Source organism: Nothobranchius furzeri, chromosome 13, assembly GCF_043380555.1.
Source record: "Nothobranchius furzeri strain GRZ-AD chromosome 13, NfurGRZ-RIMD1, whole genome shotgun sequence".
In the NCBI taxonomy this organism is placed as follows: Eukaryota; Metazoa; Chordata; class Actinopteri; order Cyprinodontiformes; family Nothobranchiidae; genus Nothobranchius; species Nothobranchius furzeri.
In genome coordinates this window covers 34,845,356-34,866,869 of record NC_091753.1, presented here as the reverse complement: position 1 = coordinate 34,866,869, position 21,514 = coordinate 34,845,356, and the positions used below count along the sequence as shown (strand labels likewise).

The 21,514-nt window shown below is 42.8% G+C and overlaps 1 protein-coding gene across 1 annotated transcript in view; it reads left to right on the top strand.

Annotated features, from left to right (window-relative positions):
* The window catches only part of pdgfd (platelet derived growth factor d), an 89,479-nt gene extending 68,406 nt beyond the window's left edge, over positions 1-21,073 (top strand). The window contains exons 6-7 of the mRNA XM_015951700.3: positions 15,504-15,721; positions 18,340-21,073. Of these exons, the coding sequence (XP_015807186.1) occupies positions 15,504-15,721; positions 18,340-18,474 (353 nt within the window). The 3' untranslated portion in view covers positions 18,475-21,073. The remainder of the gene's footprint in view (positions 1-15,503; positions 15,722-18,339) is intronic.
* Positions 21,074-21,514: the final 441 nt, after the last annotated feature.

The following is a 21,514-nucleotide window of genomic DNA, read 5'->3' as shown; positions in this document are numbered from 1 at the left end:
TTGTGAACAGAGATGTGACATCATGTGAGATGAGTATGTCGTTGTCTTCTATTGTAATTTCCTTTAGTTCTTTTGCCAATTCTATACTATTTTTGCAGTGTTGGTCTGTATTTCCTAATAACGGGCTGATGATTGTGCTGATATCTTTTGCCATGTTGTATGTTGGTGTACCTATGCTGTCAACTATTGGTCTAAGTGGGGTGTTTTGTTTATGTATTTTTGGTGTTCCATATATTCTTGGTGTTATGTTTGCTGTGGGAATCCAGTGTTTGTACATTTTTTCTGTTATTTTGCCTTTTTCGTGCAGTGGCTTCAGTAATTTTTTCATGTTTTTCTTAATGTTTTCTGTTGGATCTTTTTTAAGTATTTCATATGTATTTTTGTCTTCTAGCATATGTTTCATCTGTTGTTTATATTTTTCTCTGTCCATAACTACTGTGGTTCTTCCTTTATCTGCCGGTAGAATAATTATCTGTTCATTTTTGGATAAAGCTGTCATGGCTGATTGTTCTTCTTTTGTAATATTGCTGTGTTGAATTTGGCTGTTTTTTAATATCCCAACTACGTTATTTCTGAGTTCTGCTTTCTTTCCCTCATCTGTGATCTGTTGACATGCTAGTTCTGTTGCTACAATAAATTCATCATATGGTATTTCTTTTGGTGTGACTGCAAAGTTTAAACCTTTCTTTAATATGCTCTCTTCTGCTTCTGTTAGTTTGTATTGTGAAATGTTACATACCCATGAGTTTGGTGTGGAGTTGCCTTGTATTTCTCCCCTCTTTTTCTTGTTTATGAGTCTGTTTAACTTCTTTATGTGTCTTTCTTTCACTTTTATGAACTCTTGTTCCTGTTTTTCCATCATGTGTCCTTTAATTAGTTCCTCCATTTGTTTATCAAGTTTGTAATTCCTTTTCAAGTCCAGGTGTCCTCTTTCCAGTTCGTCCTCCACACGCCTCTGTTTGGTTATGACGTTCCTTATCCTCTCCTTGAGCAGTGCTCTCTGTGCTCTTTCTATTATATTTTGTGCTGTCTGGGTCCGGATCGATGTTTTCAGCTGTAGGCTTGTGGGTGTGATGTTTTCGTCCCGGCATCTTAAACAGAAGCGAAGGTGGTTTCTTAGACGTGCGCGTTTCTGGTGTAATCGTTCCAAACGGCGGAAGTCCTTCGTTCCTTGTTGTCCGTATTTCTCTTTGAACATCTTAGGTGTGTTCTTGCTGTGTCTTTGTAAATCCATGCTTTCGTTCTTTTTTAAACACAGAAACAGTTTTGTTTACCTGTTTGTAGCTACGGTTTCGCCGACAGCTGCCGGCTTCTTCAGGCTGACGCTGATGGTGGCGCGTCACTTCCTTCTCCGTTTATCTGCGGGCAGCAGAGGACGTTGTCGCCCTCTACTGCCCGCTCTCCCCTCTCCGACGATGCAGTCCCATGCGTGGTCCAGCGTGTAAACTCCGTCGTCCCTGTTCATGGTCCCACATCCACGTCTCCTTATCTCTATTGCTTCCTTGATCCATCTTTTGTATTTTTGTTGTTCAGTGGTTATGATCCGTGTGCTGTCCCAGTCCATTATATGGTTTTCTCTTAAGCAATGTTCTGTTACGGCTGACTTTTTTATTGTACTTTCTGCTTCTTCTTTTGCTGCTCTTTTGTGTTTACGATTTGCCTCTTTCTCGCACTCCTTTCTGTGTTCTATTGTCCGTGTATTGAGTTGGCGTCCGGTTTCTCCTATGTATGTTTTATTGCATATTTTGCATGGGATTTCGTAGATGACTCCACATTTTTGTCCAGCTGATATTTTGTCTTTTGGGTGTACTAATCTGTTTCTAACTGTTGTGTATGGCTTTGTTGGTGTGTTTATGTTGTGTTTTTTCATTGTTGCTCTTATTTTTTCCGTTATGCCTCTGATGTATGGTAGGGTTATCACTGGTTTTGGTTCTTGTCTTTCTGGGTTTCTGGTTCTTTTTTTGGGTTGTTCTTTGCTTTCTGTTTTTGTTTGTTGTTTTCCTTTGTTTATTGCCCATGTCGGGTATCTGCAGGTCTTTAAAGCGTGTTGTATGTGTTTGTCCTCTTGTTTACGGTCTCTCTCTTCTGTTATTATGTTTGCTCGGTGATATAATGTTCTGATTACTGACATTTTGTGTATGGTGGGGTGTTCTGATGTCCATAATAGATATTGGTCTGTGTGTGTTGGTTTCCTGTATGTGTTTATGTTTAGGGTCCCGTCGGTCTGCCTGGTGATTTTCATGTCCATAAATGCTATGCTGCCTTCTGTTTCTAACTCATAAGTGAATTTTATGTTGCCCGTGTCGTCAATATTGTTTAAGTGTTGTGTTAGTGTTTCTGTTTGACCTTTTGGTATGATTTCCAGTATGTCGTCTACGTAGCGTTTCCATAGTTTTATTTTGCAGTTTGGGGGGGCGGTGGCTATGGCTTTTTGTTCCAGGTCTTCCATGAAAAACTCGCACAGGGTGGCTGATAACGGGTTACCCATGGCGAAGCCTTCCAGTTGTTTGTATATTGTGTTGTCGTATGTGAAGTAAGTGGAGTTAGCTACCAGTCCTATCAGTTGTGCTATGTCATCTGCTGTGAGGTTTGTCCTTTTATGTAAAGTTTTGTCTTGTCTGATTCTGTTAACTACTATGTCTATGGTTTTTTGGGTTGGTGTTTTTGTGAACAGAGATGTGACATCATGTGAGATGAGTATGTCGTTGTCTTCTATTGTAATTTCCTTTAGTTCTTTTGCCAATTCTATACTATTTTTGCAGTGTTGGTCTGTATTTCCTAATAACGGGCTGATGATTGTGCTGATATCTTTTGCCATGTTGTATGTTGGTGTACCTATGCTGTCAACTATTGGTCTAAGTGGGGTGTTTTGTTTATGTATTTTTGGTGTTCCATATATTCTTGGTGTTATGTTTGCTGTGGGAATCCAGTGTTTGTACATTTTTTCTGTTATTTTGCCTTTTTCGTGCAGTGGCTTCAGTAATTTTTTCATGTTTTTCTTAATGTTTTCTGTTGGATCTTTTTTAAGTATTTCATATGTATTTTTGTCTTCTAGCATATGTTTCATCTGTTGTTTATATTTTTCTCTGTCCATAACTACTGTGGTTCTTCCTTTATCTGCCGGTAGAATAATTATCTGTTCATTTTTGGATAAAGCTGTCATGGCTGATTGTTCTTCTTTTGTAATATTGCTGTGTTGAATTTGGCTGTTTTTTAATATCCCAACTACGTTATTTCTGAGTTCTGCTTTCTTTCCCTCATCTGTGATCTGTTGACATGCTAGTTCTGTTGCTACAATAAATTCATCATATGGTATTTCTTTTGGTGTGACTGCAAAGTTTAAACCTTTCTTTAATATGCTCTCTTCTGCTTCTGTTAGTTTGTATTGTGAAATGTTACATACCCATGAGTTTGGTGTGGAGTTGCCTTGTATTTCTCCCCTCTTTTTCTTGTTTATGAGTCTGTTTAACTTCTTTATGTGTCTTTCTTTCACTTTTATGAACTCTTGTTCCTGTTTTTCCATCATGTGTCCTTTAATTAGTTCCTCCATTTGTTTATCAAGTTTGTAATTCCTTTTCAAGTCCAGGTGTCCTCTTTCCAGTTCGTCCTCCACACGCCTCTGTTTGGTTATGACGTTCCTTATCCTCTCCTTGAGCAGTGCTCTCTGTGCTCTTTCTATTATATTTTGTGCTGTCTGGGTCCGGATCGATGTTTTCAGCTGTAGGCTTGTGGGTGTGATGTTTTCGTCCCGGCATCTTAAACAGAAGCGAAGGTGGTTTCTTAGACGTGCGCGTTTCTGGTGTAATCGTTCCAAACGGCGGAAGTCCTTCGTTCCTTGTTGTCCGTATTTCTCTTTGAACATCTTAGGTGCGTTCTTGCTGTGTCTTTGTAAATCCATGCTTTCGTTCTTTTTTAAACACAGAAACAGTTTTGTTTACCTGTTTGTAGCTACGGTTTCGCCGACAGCTGCCGGCTTCTTCAGGCTGACGCTGATGGTGGCGCGTCACTTCCGTCTCCGTTTATCTGCGGGCAGCAGAGGACGTTGTCGCCCTCTACTGCCCGCAGATAAACGGAGAAGGAAGTGACGCGCCACCATCAGCGTCAGCCTGAAAAAGCCGGCAGCTGTCGGCGAAACCGTAGCTACAAACAGGTAAACAAAACTGTTTCTGTGTTTAAAAAAGAACGAAAGCATGGAGCCCTCATACATGCTGGTTTTGAGCTTCTTTTCTATTACAACATATCTATGACTTTTAGTAATGTAAGAAAATATCGATATAGCAATATATCATGATATATTTTCCTGCGATATTATATCGATGTTCAAAAGCTGTGTATCGATTTTTTTGGAAGAAATTACGTGCAAACATTTGTGTATTTTTTTTTTTTTTTTTTGGTGCAAATCAAATGCCGTCCGCTAGTCAGCAGTAGTGTGCAATGGAGTTTGTTTCCACCACTGAAATGTAAACCCCTCTATTATGGTTCAGATATCTCATGTTAATCATGTTAAGTATCAGTTTGGACCATTTATTGAATTTTCCTACAATAATTTTAGTCTAAAAAAATTGCTAATATTGCCCGACTGAATGTATCGCAATATATCGTGATATATCGTATCATCTCCCCTGTATCGTGATGAGAATCTTATCGCAAGAATTTCACCAATACACATCTTTTGTGATCTTTTAGAGCAGCAAACATGTTTGAGTTAGTTGTAACCAAATGACCAGCCAAGAAAACACATATAATTAGTGTTTTGGGTTTTCAAGATGTGATTTTATTCCTTATCCCAACTCTTACAACAGTTTCAAACCTCAATTGAGAATGTTCCTGAAATTCTAAGTGAAACATCTACACGTCCTTAAATTGAACTTTTTTGCATAATTTATCACTATAGTTTGTTTTTTTCAGATCCATTTTTGAATTAATTGAAATGATCCCCAAACAACAGTTAAAGTCAAGTGCATTGATCGCTATAATTCATGCAGATTAATTGCAGTTTTTATATCATGACTCATCTGCCTTTATGGTTCTCTTAAAGCAAAAACTACGGTCAGTTGAACTGGAGAAAAGCCAAAGTCACTACACTGATGCTGTTCTCTGCAAATATGGATAATGCAAAGCCTGCTGTTTGTATTGGGCTTAAGAATCACTTGTACTTAATGAAACAATAAATTATATATAGTAGTCAGAAAAAGAAAATTTTATTTTGCACATTAACTTCTTCATAGTTTGTCCTTTTATTCCTCTTTCAAGATGGGTTCTGTAGGGACCTTTACTGAAAACACAATTAAGTCTCTTAACATCACCTTGCACTTGCTCTACAATAGACCAGAGCAAAGGTATAGAAAGAGCAGATACCCACTTTCCTTTAGCCATAGGTTGTACAGGACGTTGGACCAGTCAGATTAGAGTCATACTGCAGCTGCTGCTCAATAGAGAACAAAGGAGCAGAACACTAAAAGAAATCCATTTGTGAAGAGTGCAGGGAGCAGATGCCTGTAGCTACTTATGGTTTGATTCCTGAATGGCTTCAGGGTGTTGATTGTTTCTCCCTGCGGTGCTCACTTTTCTATCTGAAAAGGCTCGGTCAACCATTGTAGCCTAAATGTTAAGGCTTATAGGGTGTGGGTGCTGAGCCACGATTGTTTCTGACTAGTTTAGTGCTTCTTCTACTTCTTACTTCCTTTTGGATGCAGGACACTTGCATTCTACCATTAAAGTGAATGCATCAGCATTTTACCAAGAGGTTGCTCAGATGCCCTTCTACTAATGTGGCCTCTACAGAAAGTGAGGAGTCAGAGCCTTGGGCGACTGCCCCAAGATAACTCTATGAACTTTGTGAGATGGGTATAGGACTAATCATTAACCTCTACACCTTGTTACATCAGTTCAAAGCCTTGAAGCAGCTGTTAGGCATTACAGTATAGTAACTAGAGACTTCAAATTCTGCTCCCCCTGAGCTTTTATGCTAAAAAAAATCCAATTTTTAGACACACACAGACACACACACACAGAAAGAGAATGAGATATTTTTTTTTGGCAGAGTGAGATAATGTGAGCAAGATTTTGATGACTTGCTTTCTTTTTTCTGTTATGGATTCTCGAGGGCTCCTCCCAGGGCAAATCTACCGAGTCAATATCCAGACTGAAAGCATGTAATACTCGTCCCTTCAGATATAGAAGGTCATTTTCTGTGGAAAGCAGCTGCAGAAAGCAATAATGGGTAAAGCATATAAGGTACAAACATTGAACTATTTCTTAGAGCAATGTATGTTATTATGAGCAATAGTGGCGTAATCTTTGCCAATACAGTTTTTTACTTTGTTTTTCCACTTGGGTTTCTTGGTATCTCTCCTGCTATCCATTCAACCTCAAAAGATATTTCTCTTCAGAATTGTGTGTCAACAGTTTATGTTTTGCGGACCTTAGCATTTTTATATACAGATGTATGACAAGCTGACTAGACTGGCTACTTATGTTTATTGACTGGATGATGACTAGTAAAACATACCCAAACAGCAGCATGCTACATATCTTTTAGAGTTAGACCAAAGCAACTAGTAACAAAACTAGGGATGTCCTGATACAACTTTTTCACTTCCAATACGATACAGATATTGCAGACTTCAGTGTTAACCAATACCGATGTCAATCTGATACGATATCAACACAAATCATGCATACTTTTACCTATTTCATGGTGTGGAATGTATGGAAGGCTTTACTCAATCGGAGAACAAGAGCCAATAACAGTAGGTATGAACAAAATGACCATTTTTTCTTAACCATTGGTGGCAAAAATGTGAACCTTAACAGACTGCTTATATTGGAGATTTTTGATGCCGTCCGATATAATCTGATAGTGTTTTTGAGCCGATATCGAATTACTTCCGATATCGACATCGGAACGGGACATCCCTAAACAAAATAAAAAGACACAAGTTACACAAGCCCTCTTTTCCTAATGGAAGACATCCACATTTGTCAACAACCTTTTTGCAGTTTCTATTTTAATCTGTGTGACACATTTATATAATAGGGGTATGTATTTGCAAGAATACGATATAAATCTCAATACTGGGGAGACAATATGGTATATTGCGATTCTACAAGCCAGATAACATTTGCAATGTTTACAACAACATAGGCCAGGTGCCTCCAGAGGCCTCCAATCCAATGTCCATCCAATTTTACTGCAAGATCTTGATGCTCCATCAGAATAACTGCAGTAAAAACTGCTGCTACCTAGCAGTTTGAGTTTTAATTGCACCACAATAAAGAAATACACAAAATGTTTTAATATATTCCCAATTCAAATAAAAGTGATACGCTGCTTTAAATCATGATTCTGTATCACAACATGAAATATTACAATTTTCATTGCATACGTATTGTCATGGCTCGAGGTAAGTGTCTAACCCAAGACATGCAGAATCAGCACACGTAGTCCAAAGCAGTAAAGTAAAATATCTTTATTATAAAAACGGGAACTGAAACAGCACAGGGAAGTCCTGTGGGATGAGCAATGCGGCTCGAGTCTCTGAGGTGCTCAGGTTAATCAGGAGAGGAGGGGAAGCCGGGGAGGACGCTGGGCAGAGGATGAGAGATCCAGGAGGGTGAGGTAGCAGAGGGAAAGCCAAACAGGAACGGCGGAGGAGGATGGGACGTGATGAGTATGTTCCAGAAAACGAAGACAGCGAGGGTGAGTAGATGATGAGATGATCCTGAGCGAGACAAAAACAGGCGTAAGGGATAATCCAATTCCAAATCCAAAATACAATCCAAGGTCATAAATCCACTAGTCGAAGGCGAGTCAAAACGCGAATTAACAAGATCAAAGTTCAGAGTCGAGTGGCTGGTGCTACCTAAACTGGTGCAATCATCCGGCAAAGTGATGTGTCTCCATCCTCCTTTTGAACCCGCGTCCCTGATTGGGAAATCTCCTGCAGCTGCCGCTCCCCCTGCTCCTCACCTGTGGAGAATTAAGTTAGAGTCTGGTGAGAGGAGAAGGTGTGACTCACCTCTGCCCAGGAACATGACAGTGCCCCCCCCCCTCAACTGACGCCCCCCGGCATCCTAGCACCGGATCTGGAGGCCTCGAAGTCCGAGATGAGAGAGGGGTCCTCGATGTTGGACCGGGGAATCCAGGAGCGTTCCTCCGGGCCGTACCCCTCCCAGTCCACCAAATATTGAAGACCCCGACCACGGGGTCGAGAGTCGAGGATGCGCCGAACCTTGTATACCAGCCCCCCTTTGTAGAGCTGAGCAGGAGGGGGCGGAGCCGGAACCGGGCACAGAGGGCTGGAAACGACGGGTTTGACCAGGGAAACATGGAACACGGGATGGATCCGAAGAGACGACGGGAGTTCCAACCGCACCGTCGTTGGACTAGGCACCGCTGCGACCTTGAAGGGACCAAGGAACCTAGGAGAGAACTTCCTGGTGGTCGCCTTCAGCGGGACATCTTTGGACGACAGCCAGACCATTTGACCGGGAGAGTAGGTGGGAGCAGGACGGCGGTGTCGGTCAGCCAGTCGCTGATTCCTTTCCGCGGTCCGCTGAAGAGCCGACCTCGTGGTGATCCGGGTGCGGCGGGCCCGACGAAGGAACTGAGGAGCGGTGATGGTGGCATCTGTATGAAGGGGGAACAGAGAGGGCTGATATCCGAGGGAGGACTCGAAGGGAGACTGACCTGTGGCGGAGGAGACATGGCTATTATGGGCATACTCGACCCAAGCCAAATGCTCACTCCAGGTGGATGGGTTGGTGGCGCAGACGCAGCGAAGCATGGCACCCAACTCTTGGTTCATCCGCTCGCATTGTCCGTTGGTCTGCGGATGAAACCCCGAGGTCAGAGCCACCTGGGCTCCCAAGGCGGTGGCAAACTCCCTCCAGACACGAGACACGAACTGGGGCCCTCGGTCAGAGAGGATCTCTGTTGGGATCCCATGCAGACGAAAGACATGTTTAATTAAAAGCTGGGCCGTGACGGCAGATGTAGGGAGAGCCTTTAACGGCACCAGATGACAGGCCTTGGAGAACCTGTCCACAACAGTTAAAATGACGCTAAAACCATGCGAAGGTGGCAACCCACAAACAAAGTCCAAGGCAATATGGGACCAAGGACGGGACGGCACTGGTAGGGAACAGAGTAGGCCTGCTGGAGACTGATTGGTACCTTTTTGTTGGGCACAGACGTGGCAGGCCGACACATACTCCTTCACGTCTCTGTAGAGGGAGGGCCACCAGAAAGATCGCCTGATCAGAGCCACAGTACGTCCTACTCCAGGGTGGATTGAGAACCTCCCGGTGTGGGCCCAGTGAATAACCTTTCCTCGTAGTGCCTGGGGAACAAACAGTCTGTTGGAGGGTCCGTTACCTGGGCTAGGGTCCACCTCAAGGGCCTCCAGGACCTGATCTCTTATGGGCCAGGTTACTCCAGCAACGATGCAGGAGGCAGGCAAGATGGTGCTAGGAGCCGTCTCATCTTCAGAGGAGTGCTGGCGAGACAGAGCGTCAGGCTTTGTGTTCTTTGATCCTGGTCTATAGGACAAAACAAAGTTAAAGCGGGAGAAGAACAAAGACCATCTATACTGTCAAGGGTTCAGTCTCTTTGCCTCCTTGAGATAGATCAGGTTTTTATGATCAGTCCAAATGATAAATGGTAGTTCAGCCCCCTCCAGCCAATGTCTCCACTCCTCCAAAGCCAGTTTTACTGCCAGTAACTCCCTGTCCCCCACGTCATACCTGCTCTCGGTGGGTGTCAAGCGCCGTGAGAAGAAAGCACACGGATGAAGTTTGTGGTCTTCTGGGGATACTTGAGAGAGGACTGCGCCAACCCCGGTGTCAGAGGCGTCCACCTCCACAGTGAACTGCCGCTTGGGGTCTGGTCTGGAGAGGACTGGGGCCTCGGTGAACCTCCTCTTCAGAGTCCTAAATGCAGCTTCGGCTTCTGGAGACCAGGAAAAGGGCTTAACAACAGAGGTTAGAGCTGTCAAAGGGGCTGCGGTTTGGCTAAAATTGCGGATAAACCGTCTGTAAAAGTTTGCAAAGCCAAGAAACCGCTGCAGTTGTTTCCTGGTGGCAGGGGTAGGCCACTCAGTCACTGCTTGGACCTTGTCTGGGTCCGCCCTCAGCCGTCCACTTTCTAAAACAAAACCAAGAAACTTAACTACTGAAACATGAAATTCACATTTCTCGGCTTTTACAAATAGTCTGTTCTCCAACAGCCGTTGGAGTACCATCCGAACATGTTTCTGGTGTTGATCAATGGACCTAGAAAAAATCAAGATATCATCAAGATATACAGATACAAAGTCATTAATGTAGTCCCCCAACACCGAGTTCACGAGTCTCTGAAACACCGCTGGAGCATTAGTGAGGCCAAAGGGCATCACCAAATATTCAAAGTGCCCCAGGGGTGTCTTAAAAGCTGTCTTCCATTCGTCACCTTGGCGGACTCGGACCAGGTGATATGCATTGCGGAGATCCAACCGCGTAAAAACGGTGGCATCTTGCACAGGTTCAAAGGTAGACGAAAGTAGAGGGAGCGGGTACTTGTCCTTCACCGTTATTTGATTTAAACCCCTGTAATCAATACAAGGGCGAAGCGACCCGTCCTTCTTGGCCACGAAGAAAAAACCAGCTCCCAGAGGCGAGGTGGATGGCCTGATTATGCCATTGGCCAAGGCCTCGGTGATGTATTTCCTCATACTGTCCTGTTCAGGTTTGGACAGACTGTAGAGGCGGCTGGTTGGGAGCGGAGCTCCTGGCAACAGGTCGATTCCAATGTCAAATGGACGGTGAGGTGGCAACGTGGCTGCTTGATCTCTACTGAATACTTGCTGTAAGTCATGGTACTCACTTGGTACCTGGGTCAGATCGGGCGGCTCCACAAGAGTCTTTTCAGAGTCCTTAGATCCAGAGGAAGCAGAGGTCAGGCAGGTAAGATGACACTCCGGACTCCAGGTCTCCACACGGCTTGATCTCCAGTCCAAACACGGGTTGTGTACCCTAAGCCAGGAATGGCCTAGAACTACTTGGTTCTGCGGGGAGGGAAACACAAATAATGAGATCATCTCCGTGTGGTTACCTGAGACCTGGAGCTGGAGTGGTTGGGTCCGGTGGGTGATTGTGGCCAGGGGCCTCCCATCCAGGGAGGACACCGTTAAAGGTTCCGGCAGTGGATCAGTAGACAGTCCCCAATCCCGCACCAGTTGCGGGTCCACCAATGACTGTTCACATCCTGAGTCTACTAGAGCAGTTGTCTGGTGGCGACGACTGTTAACAGTCAAAGCACAGTCAATAAGAAAACGGGAGGTTTCTTTACCTGAATGACTGCCTACCAGAACTCCCGGAACTACTGGTGGGCACGCCCTTTTGACGCCGCAGGGCAGGTGTGCACCATGTGTCCTGGTTTCCCACAGTAAAGGCACAAACCTTTACTGTAACGATGTTGGCGCTCCTCCGGAGTAAGGTGGGTACGTCCCACCTGCATGGGCTCCTCGGGTGAGTCCAGAGGAGGAGACCTGTGGGATGGACGATGTGCTGCAGGTGGTGACAAATCCCTGAACGGTGTCTTCTGAAGCTCCCTATGTCTCTTGTCGATAGAGATGCATAATGAGATCAGTCTGTCCAGGGTTGATGGCTCGGGGCAAAGAGCCAGCTGGTTCCTTACCCGATCGTTCAGCGCTTCGATGAATGCTGCTTTAAGGGCATCGTCTCCCCATGATGTCATTGCAGCCAAGGTTCTAAACTCCAGAGACATGTCAGCCACTGACCTTCTTCCCTGCGAGAGGTGCAACAGTCTTTTTCTGATGTCAGTGGTGGTCTCTGAACTGCAAAACGTCAGTTTAAAATCCTCCAGAAAGTCTGGGTAAGAACCAGACAGGAAATTAGGATTTCTGCTCTTAGCCTCCGCCCACCGAAGCGCCTTGCCCCTAAGTAGTCCAACAATAAACTAGATCTTCATTGAGTCAGTAGGAAAAGACCTCGGGGAGTCTTCAAACGCTAGGCGGCACTGTAGCAGAAACCCAAAGCAATCCTCGAATTCACCGGAGAAGGTCGGACATTGCCGAGGAGGAGCCGAACGGAAGTGGGTGATTTCCGGAGAGCCGAGCGCCTCCGGTCCAGGTGAAACCACACCTCCCGAGGCGTGTGCGTGTGGTTCTGTTCCGAACGCCGGAGCGGCGGCTGTCGCTGGAGCGGGGACGGAACCCGAGGCTGTAGAGGAGAGCTGCTCCTGAAGCTGCTGCAGGACGGTCTCCAAACGTTGATAACGTTGGTTGGTGATATTCAGCTGCTCCATGAGGACGGGAAGTGTCTGCTCTTGTTGGGACATCCGGGTAGCCAGATCCGCGAGTGCTGATTCCGCTGGATTAGATGTGTGGCCGGATGATTCTGTCATGGCTCGAGGTAAGTGTCTAACCCAAGACATGCAGAATCAGCACACGTAGTCCAAAGCAGTAAAGTAAAATGTCTTTATTATAAAAACGGGAACTGAAACAGCACAGGGAAGTCCTGTGGGATGAGCAATGCGGCTCGAGTCTCTGAGGTGCTCAGGTTAATCAGGAGAGGAGGGGAAGCCGGGGAGGACGCTGGGCAGAGGATGAGAGATCCAGGAGGGTGAGGTAGCAGAGGGAAAGCCAAACAGGAACGGCGGAGGAGGATGGGACGTGATGAGTATGTTCCAGAAAACGAAGACAGCGAGGGTGAGTAGATGATGAGATGATCCTGAGCGAGACAAAAACAGGCGTAAGGGATAATCCAATTCCAAATCCAAAATACAATCCAAGGTCATAAATCCACTAGTCGAAGGCGAGTCAAAACACGAATTAACAAGATCAAAGTTCAGAGTCGAGTGGCTGGTGCTACCTAAACTGGTGCAATCATCCGGCAAAGTGATGTGTCTCCATCCTCCTTTTGAACCCGCGTCCCTGATTGGGAAATCTCCTGCAGCTGCCGCTCCCCCTGCTCCTCACCTGTGGAGAATTAAGTTAGAGTCTGGTGAGAGGAGAAGGTGTGACTCACCTCTGCCCAGGAACATGACACGTATACATATGTGTACAGTGAGGCAGAAAAGTTTTTAGTCAGCCACCGATTGTGCAAGTTCTCCCACTTAAAATGATGACAGAGGTCAGTAATTTACATCATAGGTACACTTCAACTGTGAGAGACAGAATGTGAAAAAAAAATCCATGAATTCACATGGCAGGATTTTTAAAGACTTTATTTGTAAATCAGGGTGGAAAATAAGTATTTGGTCAATAACAAAAATTCAACTCAGTACTTTGTAACATAACCTTTGTTGGCAATAACAGAGGTCAAACGATTACTATAGGTCTTTACCAGGTTTGCACACACAGTAGCTGGTATTTTGGCCCATTCCTCCATGCAGATCTTCTCGAGAGCAGTGATGTTTTGGGGCTGTCGCCGAGCAACACGGATTTTCAACTCCCTCCACAGATTTTCTTTGGGGTTGAGGTCTGGAGACTGGCTAGGCCACTCCAGGACTTTCAAATGCTTCTTATGGAGCCACTCCTTTGTTGCCCGGGCGGTGTGTTTGGGATCATTGTCGTGTTGGAAGACCCAGCCACGTTTCATCTTCAAAGCTCTCACTGATGGAAGGAGGTTTTGGCTCAGAATCTCACGATACATGGCCCCATTCATTCTGTCCTTAACACGGATCAGTCGTCCTGTCCCCTTAGCAGAAAAACAGCCCCAAAGCATAATGTTCCCACCCCCATGCTTCACAGTAGGTATGGTGTTCTTGGGATGCAACTCAGTATTCTTCTTCCTCCAAACACGACGAGTTGAGTTTATACCAAAAAGTTCTACTTTGGTTTCATCTGACCACATGACATTCTCCCAATCCTCTGCTGTATCATCCATGTGCTCTCTGGCAAACTTCAGACAGGCTTGGACATGCACTGGCTTCAGCAGCGGAACACATCTGGCACTGCAGGATTTGATTCCCTGCCGTTGTAGTGTGTTACTGATGGTGACCTTTGTTACTGTGGTCCCAGCTCTCTGCAGGTCATTCACCAGGTCCCCCCGTGTGGTTCTGGGATTCTTGCTCACCGTTCTCATGATCATTTTGACCCCACGGGATGAGATCTTGAGTGGAGCCCCAGATCGAGGGAGATTATCAGTGGACTTGTGTCTTTCATTTTCTGATTATTGCTCCCACAGTTGATTTTTTCATACCAAGCTGCTTGCCTATTGTAGATTCACTCTTCCCAGTCTGGTGCAGGTCTACAATTCTTTTCCTGGTGTCCTTCGAAAGCTCTTTGGTCTTGGCCATAGTGGAGTTTGGAGTCTGACTGTTTAAGGCTGTGGACAGGTGTCTTTTATACAGATAATGAGTTCAAACAGGTGCCATTAATACAGGTAACGAGTGGAGAACAGAAAAGCTTCTTAAAGAAGATGTTACAGGTCTGTGAGAGCCAGAGATTTTCCTTGTTTGAAGTGACCAAATACTTATTTTCCACCCTGATTTACAAATAAATTATTTAAAAATCCTGCCATGTGAATTCATGGATTTTTTTTCACATTCTGTCTCTCACAGTTGAAGTGTACCTATGATGTAAATTACTGACCTCTGTCATCATTTTAAGTGGGAGAACTTGCACAATCGGTGGCTGACTAAATACTTTTCTGCCCCACTGTATATATTTGTATACATCTATGTGTATGTATAATTCATTGCTCATCATCTTGTCAAATCTTTTTGAGTCTCTTGTTTGACCCTGACTTTTTTTATGAGGACCAAAGATGTCATTTTACTCCAGACCAATGAAAAGGCCTGTGATGATTACATTGATTTACAATCAATTCATTCTCTCAGCTCTGCTTCCTCCTCTGTCCTTTATTTGTCTCCTCTTTTTTTTCCACTTGTCCAACTTCCTGAAGCCAATTTGCATTGCTATTTCCCTCAACAAAAAGTGTTTTTGTGCTGCTTATTTTTTTAAAGTAAGAAAAAGGACAGGTGTGAAGATTAATACATTAGTAACATGTTTTGCAGTTACACTTTGCAGGTTTGATTCCTTTATTTATATAGTCATAACTACCTTATAAAATAACTTTAAGGTTTCTGAATTGTAAAAAAAAATCACTGGAAAAAATATTCTAACTGAATAAAAATTGTTGCGGAACAAGAGGTTCTGGCAAAGTGAGTAAAGTGAGTGTTTCTTGTGCAGCATCTCAGTGTCATAGACATATGAAAGTAAACCCCAATTATTATAACAACTGGTTGGTATTAATGAGCATTATTATGAATGAAACATAAATCAATCAGCCAGATCTAAATGTTGTAAATATGTCAGGTTTAATGCAGAAGAGAATAAGCTAGTATCATCTGCATATCTGTTTATATTTATGCCATGGTCCTTAATAATATTTTCTAATGAAAAATGAAGTTTTGCAGCCCTCAGTGAAAGTGGTTTTTATGATTGTAATTTTTAAGTAAACATTTATTTTTTAATCTGTTCACCTGCTATTTCCAGTTGATCTGAACCGTCTCTATGACGACGTCAAGCGATACAGCTGCACTCCTCGCAACTACTCCGTGAACTTGCGGGAAGAGCTGAAGGCCACCAATGCCGTCTTCTTCCCTCGGTGCCTGTTGGTGCAACGCTGTGGAGGAAACTGTGGCTGTGGGACAAATGACTGGAATACTGGCTGCACATGTCGGCCCTCGAAAACATCAACCAAGCTACACGAGGTTTGTTTTGTTATATTAAAGTTACTGAACAAACATTTCCTTTACCTACCTGGCATCCATCTTTTCATGAGATCATTTGTGTTTAACTGTAAGTCAGAATAATGTTTGAACTGTCATACCAGCAAGAGGAGATCAGTTTATCCGGTTTATCACTTCTGATTTTTAAATATTCTTCACATGATCCTAGGGTGTGAGCATAAACAAAAGCAGAATTCAAGGAAAACAAACTATTTTCACCAGTCTGACACTTTTCAGACTTACAACCTAATTTCTAAAAAAAATGCTAGAGAAATATTTTTTTTAAATAATTAAAGGTTTGTTTTGAGAATTTTTTAATCAATATGTATTTTTTTGTTTATTTATTTATTTTTTGTACAGTATCAAACATTTCTCTAAAAGTTTTCAGAATGAGGACAAAATAGAATCTCAGGAAGGTCTGACTACTTTTATACAGAGGACACACTATTGCTCTACGAAAGAACAAGCATAATATAATATTAACATTTTGAAAAACTTAAAACACATGTTGCTTAAATACTACAAATATATCTGTAAAGTATCACAAAAAAGTCAAGAAAATTCTGGGCGAAAACTAAACACTGATGAGTGTTTGTGATCTGTGAGCCTTTGTCTAAAGAAAACAGGACTCTAGTGAAAACAGCAGCTGGAGCTCAAGAAACACTTCTGAAATTCTCTCTGAGAGGACACAACTCATTTGGAGGAAGCCCTGGAGCTCGGCATAAGACAGCGGGTGGGGCATGCCCTGGATGTGATTCCATTCAAAATCTAAATTGAAATTAAATACGTTTAATCGTTCCTAAAGAGTAGTGTTCCGAAAGCTGTCATCTGGGATGAACTATGAGGATATGTAATGTTTTTAGGAGCTCAGATCTTTAAGATATTGACAAGAAATTACTAAATTGTACATTATAATGTGTGTGCATCTAAACCGTCTAGTGCAATCTCAGACTTGTAATGGAGGAAGCTTCTGTGGATTGCCAAACATGATTTAGTTTAGAATTTCCTTTACACCTGAATGGGTTTTCAAAGTGACTAAAAGAGATGGTGTGTGAGGGAAAGAAAATACAATTCGGACACTGAACCGAGGAGGAGGTAGAAGAAACCGAGTGCAGGAGCTGTGGCTGCATCAACAGAGCTCCAGCAACCCTCCATCTTTTCACTCCTTCTCGTTTCTTCCAAGTTGTTTTTCCTATACATCTCTGTCTAGTGTTTGTCCTTCCCTTCCCTTTCTCTCCTCATCCTTTCATTCTTCCCAATTCCCAGTTTTAGTTTGTTCCTTTGCGATGCACCATTCTCATTCTTTAAGCCCATCACTCTCTCACTTCCCTCCATTCCTTTGTGTCTTTGTTCATGTATAGCTTCATTATTGAAACACGGTCCACAGGGCTTTTTTCTGTCTCTGTTCTACTCACTGTCAAAAGTCACACAATAGGAATTAAACAAAAGTGGGATTTGGGTTGTAATTGTGCAGTTCTGAGTGGGAGTGCATGTGTGTGTGTGTGTGTGTGTGTGTGTGTGTGTGTGTGTGTGTGTGTGTGTGTGTGTGTGTGTGTGTGTGTGTGTGTGTAGAATCTAGGTCTATGTCGATTGGTTTTGTTTTTCTATAAGGAATTTTTAGCTTTTTTCCAGTTTCCTTGAAAAGATTCCTGACGTTTACTGCTTACTTCAATGGCTTGACTTCCATCCTTCCATCCATCCATCCATCCATCCATCCATCATCTGATCATCTGATTCCTCAGTAGGGTTGTGGTTATCTGGTGCACACACATCTTCAGTAGTCTTTGAACAAGAGGCGGGGACACCCTGGACTGGACCTGCAACCTTTTTACTGCAAGAAGACTAAGCTTCTAAAAAATCGTAGCATTACCGACTCTACTGCCCTACTGATGGGAAGTCCTGACATTAATCACTCGTACAACACTTGCATCAAGCTTAGTGAAACCAACTAAAATGTGTCTTTTGCAGAAAAATCTGTACTTTCAATTTCTTGCACCTGTTAACAGTACTGATGCTATTTTTACCAAACTGAGGTTGTAGATCAACCCTGGGAATGGATGCATTAAACCATGTTCCCCTTGTGACATAAGATTCAAGATCTACATAATGAGAAATACACACATTTTTGTCTAATAGGAGAAGAATGTTTTAAATATGAGGGGATGTCAGCATCACTCCTCTCCTCAGGAGTGAAGATGTTTCCTCTACTAACGCTTGGTCAGAAGCATGAAGGCCATCAGAACGCAGAAAGCATTTGACAGTTTCATAGTAAAACAGTACCCCTAGGTCCCGTCTATAAAGAAGTGAGAGGACTGCAGGGAGGCGCCACTTGAGGTAGCGAGTGGAGACTGAAGCAGAAAGAGAGGATGGGCTCAACAGCTACAAGCCCCTTCAGCACAGGAATGAGGTACAGGTGAGCCCAGCAGAGGGGCTGAGGACTCCCATAAATATCCAGGATCCCATCTACACAAGGTTCTGACTGAATGATTCACAAGTTTTTGAAACAAACTTCTGCTTTTGTTGAAAATCAGTCCAAAAACCAGCACAAAGAGTTTGAGTCTTATTATTTTAGTCCTCGTCTTTATCTCCGTCTCCTCTAGGTGCTGAAGTACGCCCCGCAGACGAGTCTGTACAAGAACCCGCTGAGGCAGCGGTTGCGCTGGGTCATCGATGAAATCTTCCTTTCCCATCATGAAACATGCGAGTGTTCCTGTCCCTTCCAGTCTCCTCGCTAGGACACTTTTTTGGGAGTTTTCACGTCTGGAACAGATGGATCGCAATTGACCTGTTTTTGAAAAAACTGAATGTATCAAAGAGCACTGCTGACAAAAATGCAGCAAAGAAGAGGTCGATGACTGACCGAGCTTGTATTCCACTCAAAGACATTAAATATTAGAAAACCGTTTAACTTTATTTCTGTGCGTGGGCCATGCCACTCTTTATGAATGAGGAAACGCTTCCAGCCAAAGATATTTGCACATGTAAACACATGAGGTGCTAAACTAGTAATGGAGCATCTGCAACGCAATCAGATATCGAGTCAAAAATTGGTTTTCCTTTCAAATCTGTATATTGGACTCCATAAGTACAGTTAAAATTATGTTTGAGGATTTTATAGTGTACCAGGTGGGCTTAGTTGATCATCAGCCATATAAACTGTTTTCTTTTGAATTCAGAGACAGTTTCTAGAAACTTTAGGCAGGAGGAGGAGGCCGAGATGAGTAAGTGATAGACAGAAGGATGGAGGAATCCAAAATAACACATTTTTAGATGCAAAATTAGGCTTATTAAAATTGATCAGATCTAAAATACACCCCCCCCCACACACACACACACAGCAATATAAAGTCAAATTCTTTAATCGTGTCTGCAAAAGTATTGCTTTTTTCCCAAATTTCCATCCAGACATGCATGCTCCTTCTTGTGCATTTGTCCAACCACACACCTGATTTCTTTGACATGCCCTCAGTCTGTAACACACACTCTTGTAGCTCACAGACTTCATCACTCAGCCTGTTACACATCAAAGCGAAAAGCCAGATCTGGCTGAAGCAATGTGCCCGGTTTTCAGAGCGTTCCTGGCATTCCAGTGGCTGAGCGGAATTCTGCTGCAGCGGATAAAACCGTGAACCTCAGACCCTCAGGTAGAGAGGCTAAGAGGAAGTTTTTAGGAAAGGTGTCTAACAAGCCACGTGTCTATTTGTAGACTCCCAGAACTCAAGGATGAGAAACACGTTTTAGAGCAGTGCTGTATGTCTCTGCTGGAAAGTGACTTTCAATGTGTGTGTGTGTCCTAGTCACCATCCAACAACTCAGGAAGCGGTTCTTTTGTTTAGGGGGTGGAGTGTTTCCTACCAGTCTGTGAAAGCTGGCAGCAGATGCAGGTTGGTTTGTGCGTTTGAAGGTAACTTTGTCGGGGATTCCCTAGCAATGGGGCAGAAATTCTAATATCCTCACAAATGATCCAGCTGTGCATCCATCATCTCTCCTTCATCAACCCCTCAATCCAACCGTCCAAACAATCAAGCAGAATTTAGGCTGAGGAAATGGGATTTTACTCACTGCTTTTGTTCAAAAGGACAAGGAAGGTGGAAAAAAGTAGACATGGAAGCAATTCATCAGTGAAACCTAATCAGAGCAGCATTTAGACATGAATGTGGAGTCACGGCTATTGTTCACCGGGGGGGGGGGGGGGGTACTTAAATACCCACATTTACTTTCATATTTGAGATCATCTATGATGGATATTGTTCTCACACACACACACACACACACACACACACACGCACACACACACACTAGCGTAAACTGGCTGTAGACATATCCTGCCTCTTCTGTTGTCATTCCAACATAAGTTGCTCTAAATGTGTTTTAAAGTACAGCTACTAGGTGAGGTTGCATCATGTGGCATGTTATATGTGTCTTTATTCCAGTAGAAACTCAGCATATGTTTTTGATAAAAATGAAATCAGATATTTGTAATTTTTTAGACTAGTTCAATTGGAAAACTCTCCTAGATGATTTGGAGACGCATCCATTGTTATCGCGAGATCCTGTTTTTCCATCAGAAAATCTGCTGCCACCTAGTGGTCGGAGTTTGAATTACACCACACAAAAGAAGTAGCCCACAACAGATTTTTGCATGGAATTTCTCAAATAAAAAATGACTCACTGCTTTTAAACTCCAATTCATTATTACAAAATATCCCAATATTTAAGTCTACTGGTATTTTCTTACATCCCTAATTTTAAACTTTATAACTCAATAATTCATCATCGGAACTAATGAAGGTGTCAGATTTATTTTTCTATTTTCTTTCATTACCAATAATTAGATATTTTTTCACCTTTTCAAAGACCAGAGAATGACCTAATTTAAGCCAATTTATATACTGTACATCTGTGTGTGTTTGTGCACGCATGTGTGTTAATGCATACATGTTTGTTTTAATGTAAAATCCTAAGTTTCATTCTGCTTCCATGTAAAGGTTGAACTCTTTCTTTAGTAAAAGAAAAGCAGGTCCCACATTTAACTAACTTACTTTGGCAAGTTAGAGCAACAAAATCAGTCACTGAACCATTTAAACATTTCCTGTCATCTGTCAAACATTGTTTATCCATTCTTGTGTATTTAAACATCTGTGCTGTTCCCAGCTCAGAGAAAGTTTACGGTTTTTCTGTTTTAACAAGCAAAAAGTCAACCTGATTTGCTGCATTGAGAAAAATATTCATGACAAAACCTTCTGCTTCACATAAATAATTTATTGTTTTTCTGTATTGTTTTATTAAACTATCAGCTGGTTCATTTTGATAAATAAAATATTTGTAGCATCACTGCATTCAGTCCTTTGTTCTTTTTTATGTTTCTGCTGGCAGCAGGTGTCATTTGAAGCTTTTAGAAGCTATTTATGAAATGGGCTATTTGTTTTACTGGATGCAAGAAAAGTAAGTAATTATGAGTTTGAATATAAGAGCAAACAAAAGGGAAGGATTCAGGATAAAGGTCACAGGCCACCATGTAAACCACTAATGTGCTTTTAAAGGAAATGTCTCATGGACTAATGACACATTAAAGATGCTTTATTTGTCATTTTGGAAGTGCTTTGATCGATCTGGATCCTGTGAGTCAGCACAAGTCCAGACACATGGCAACGTTTCCACTCACTAGACTGTAATGTTGGTTTAGTTTCACTTTGCCATCAGTTTGAGTTTTCTGTGAATGGTTTTAGGCTTAAGAGCAGATTAGTCATTAATAGTTTCATTACATGTTGCTAG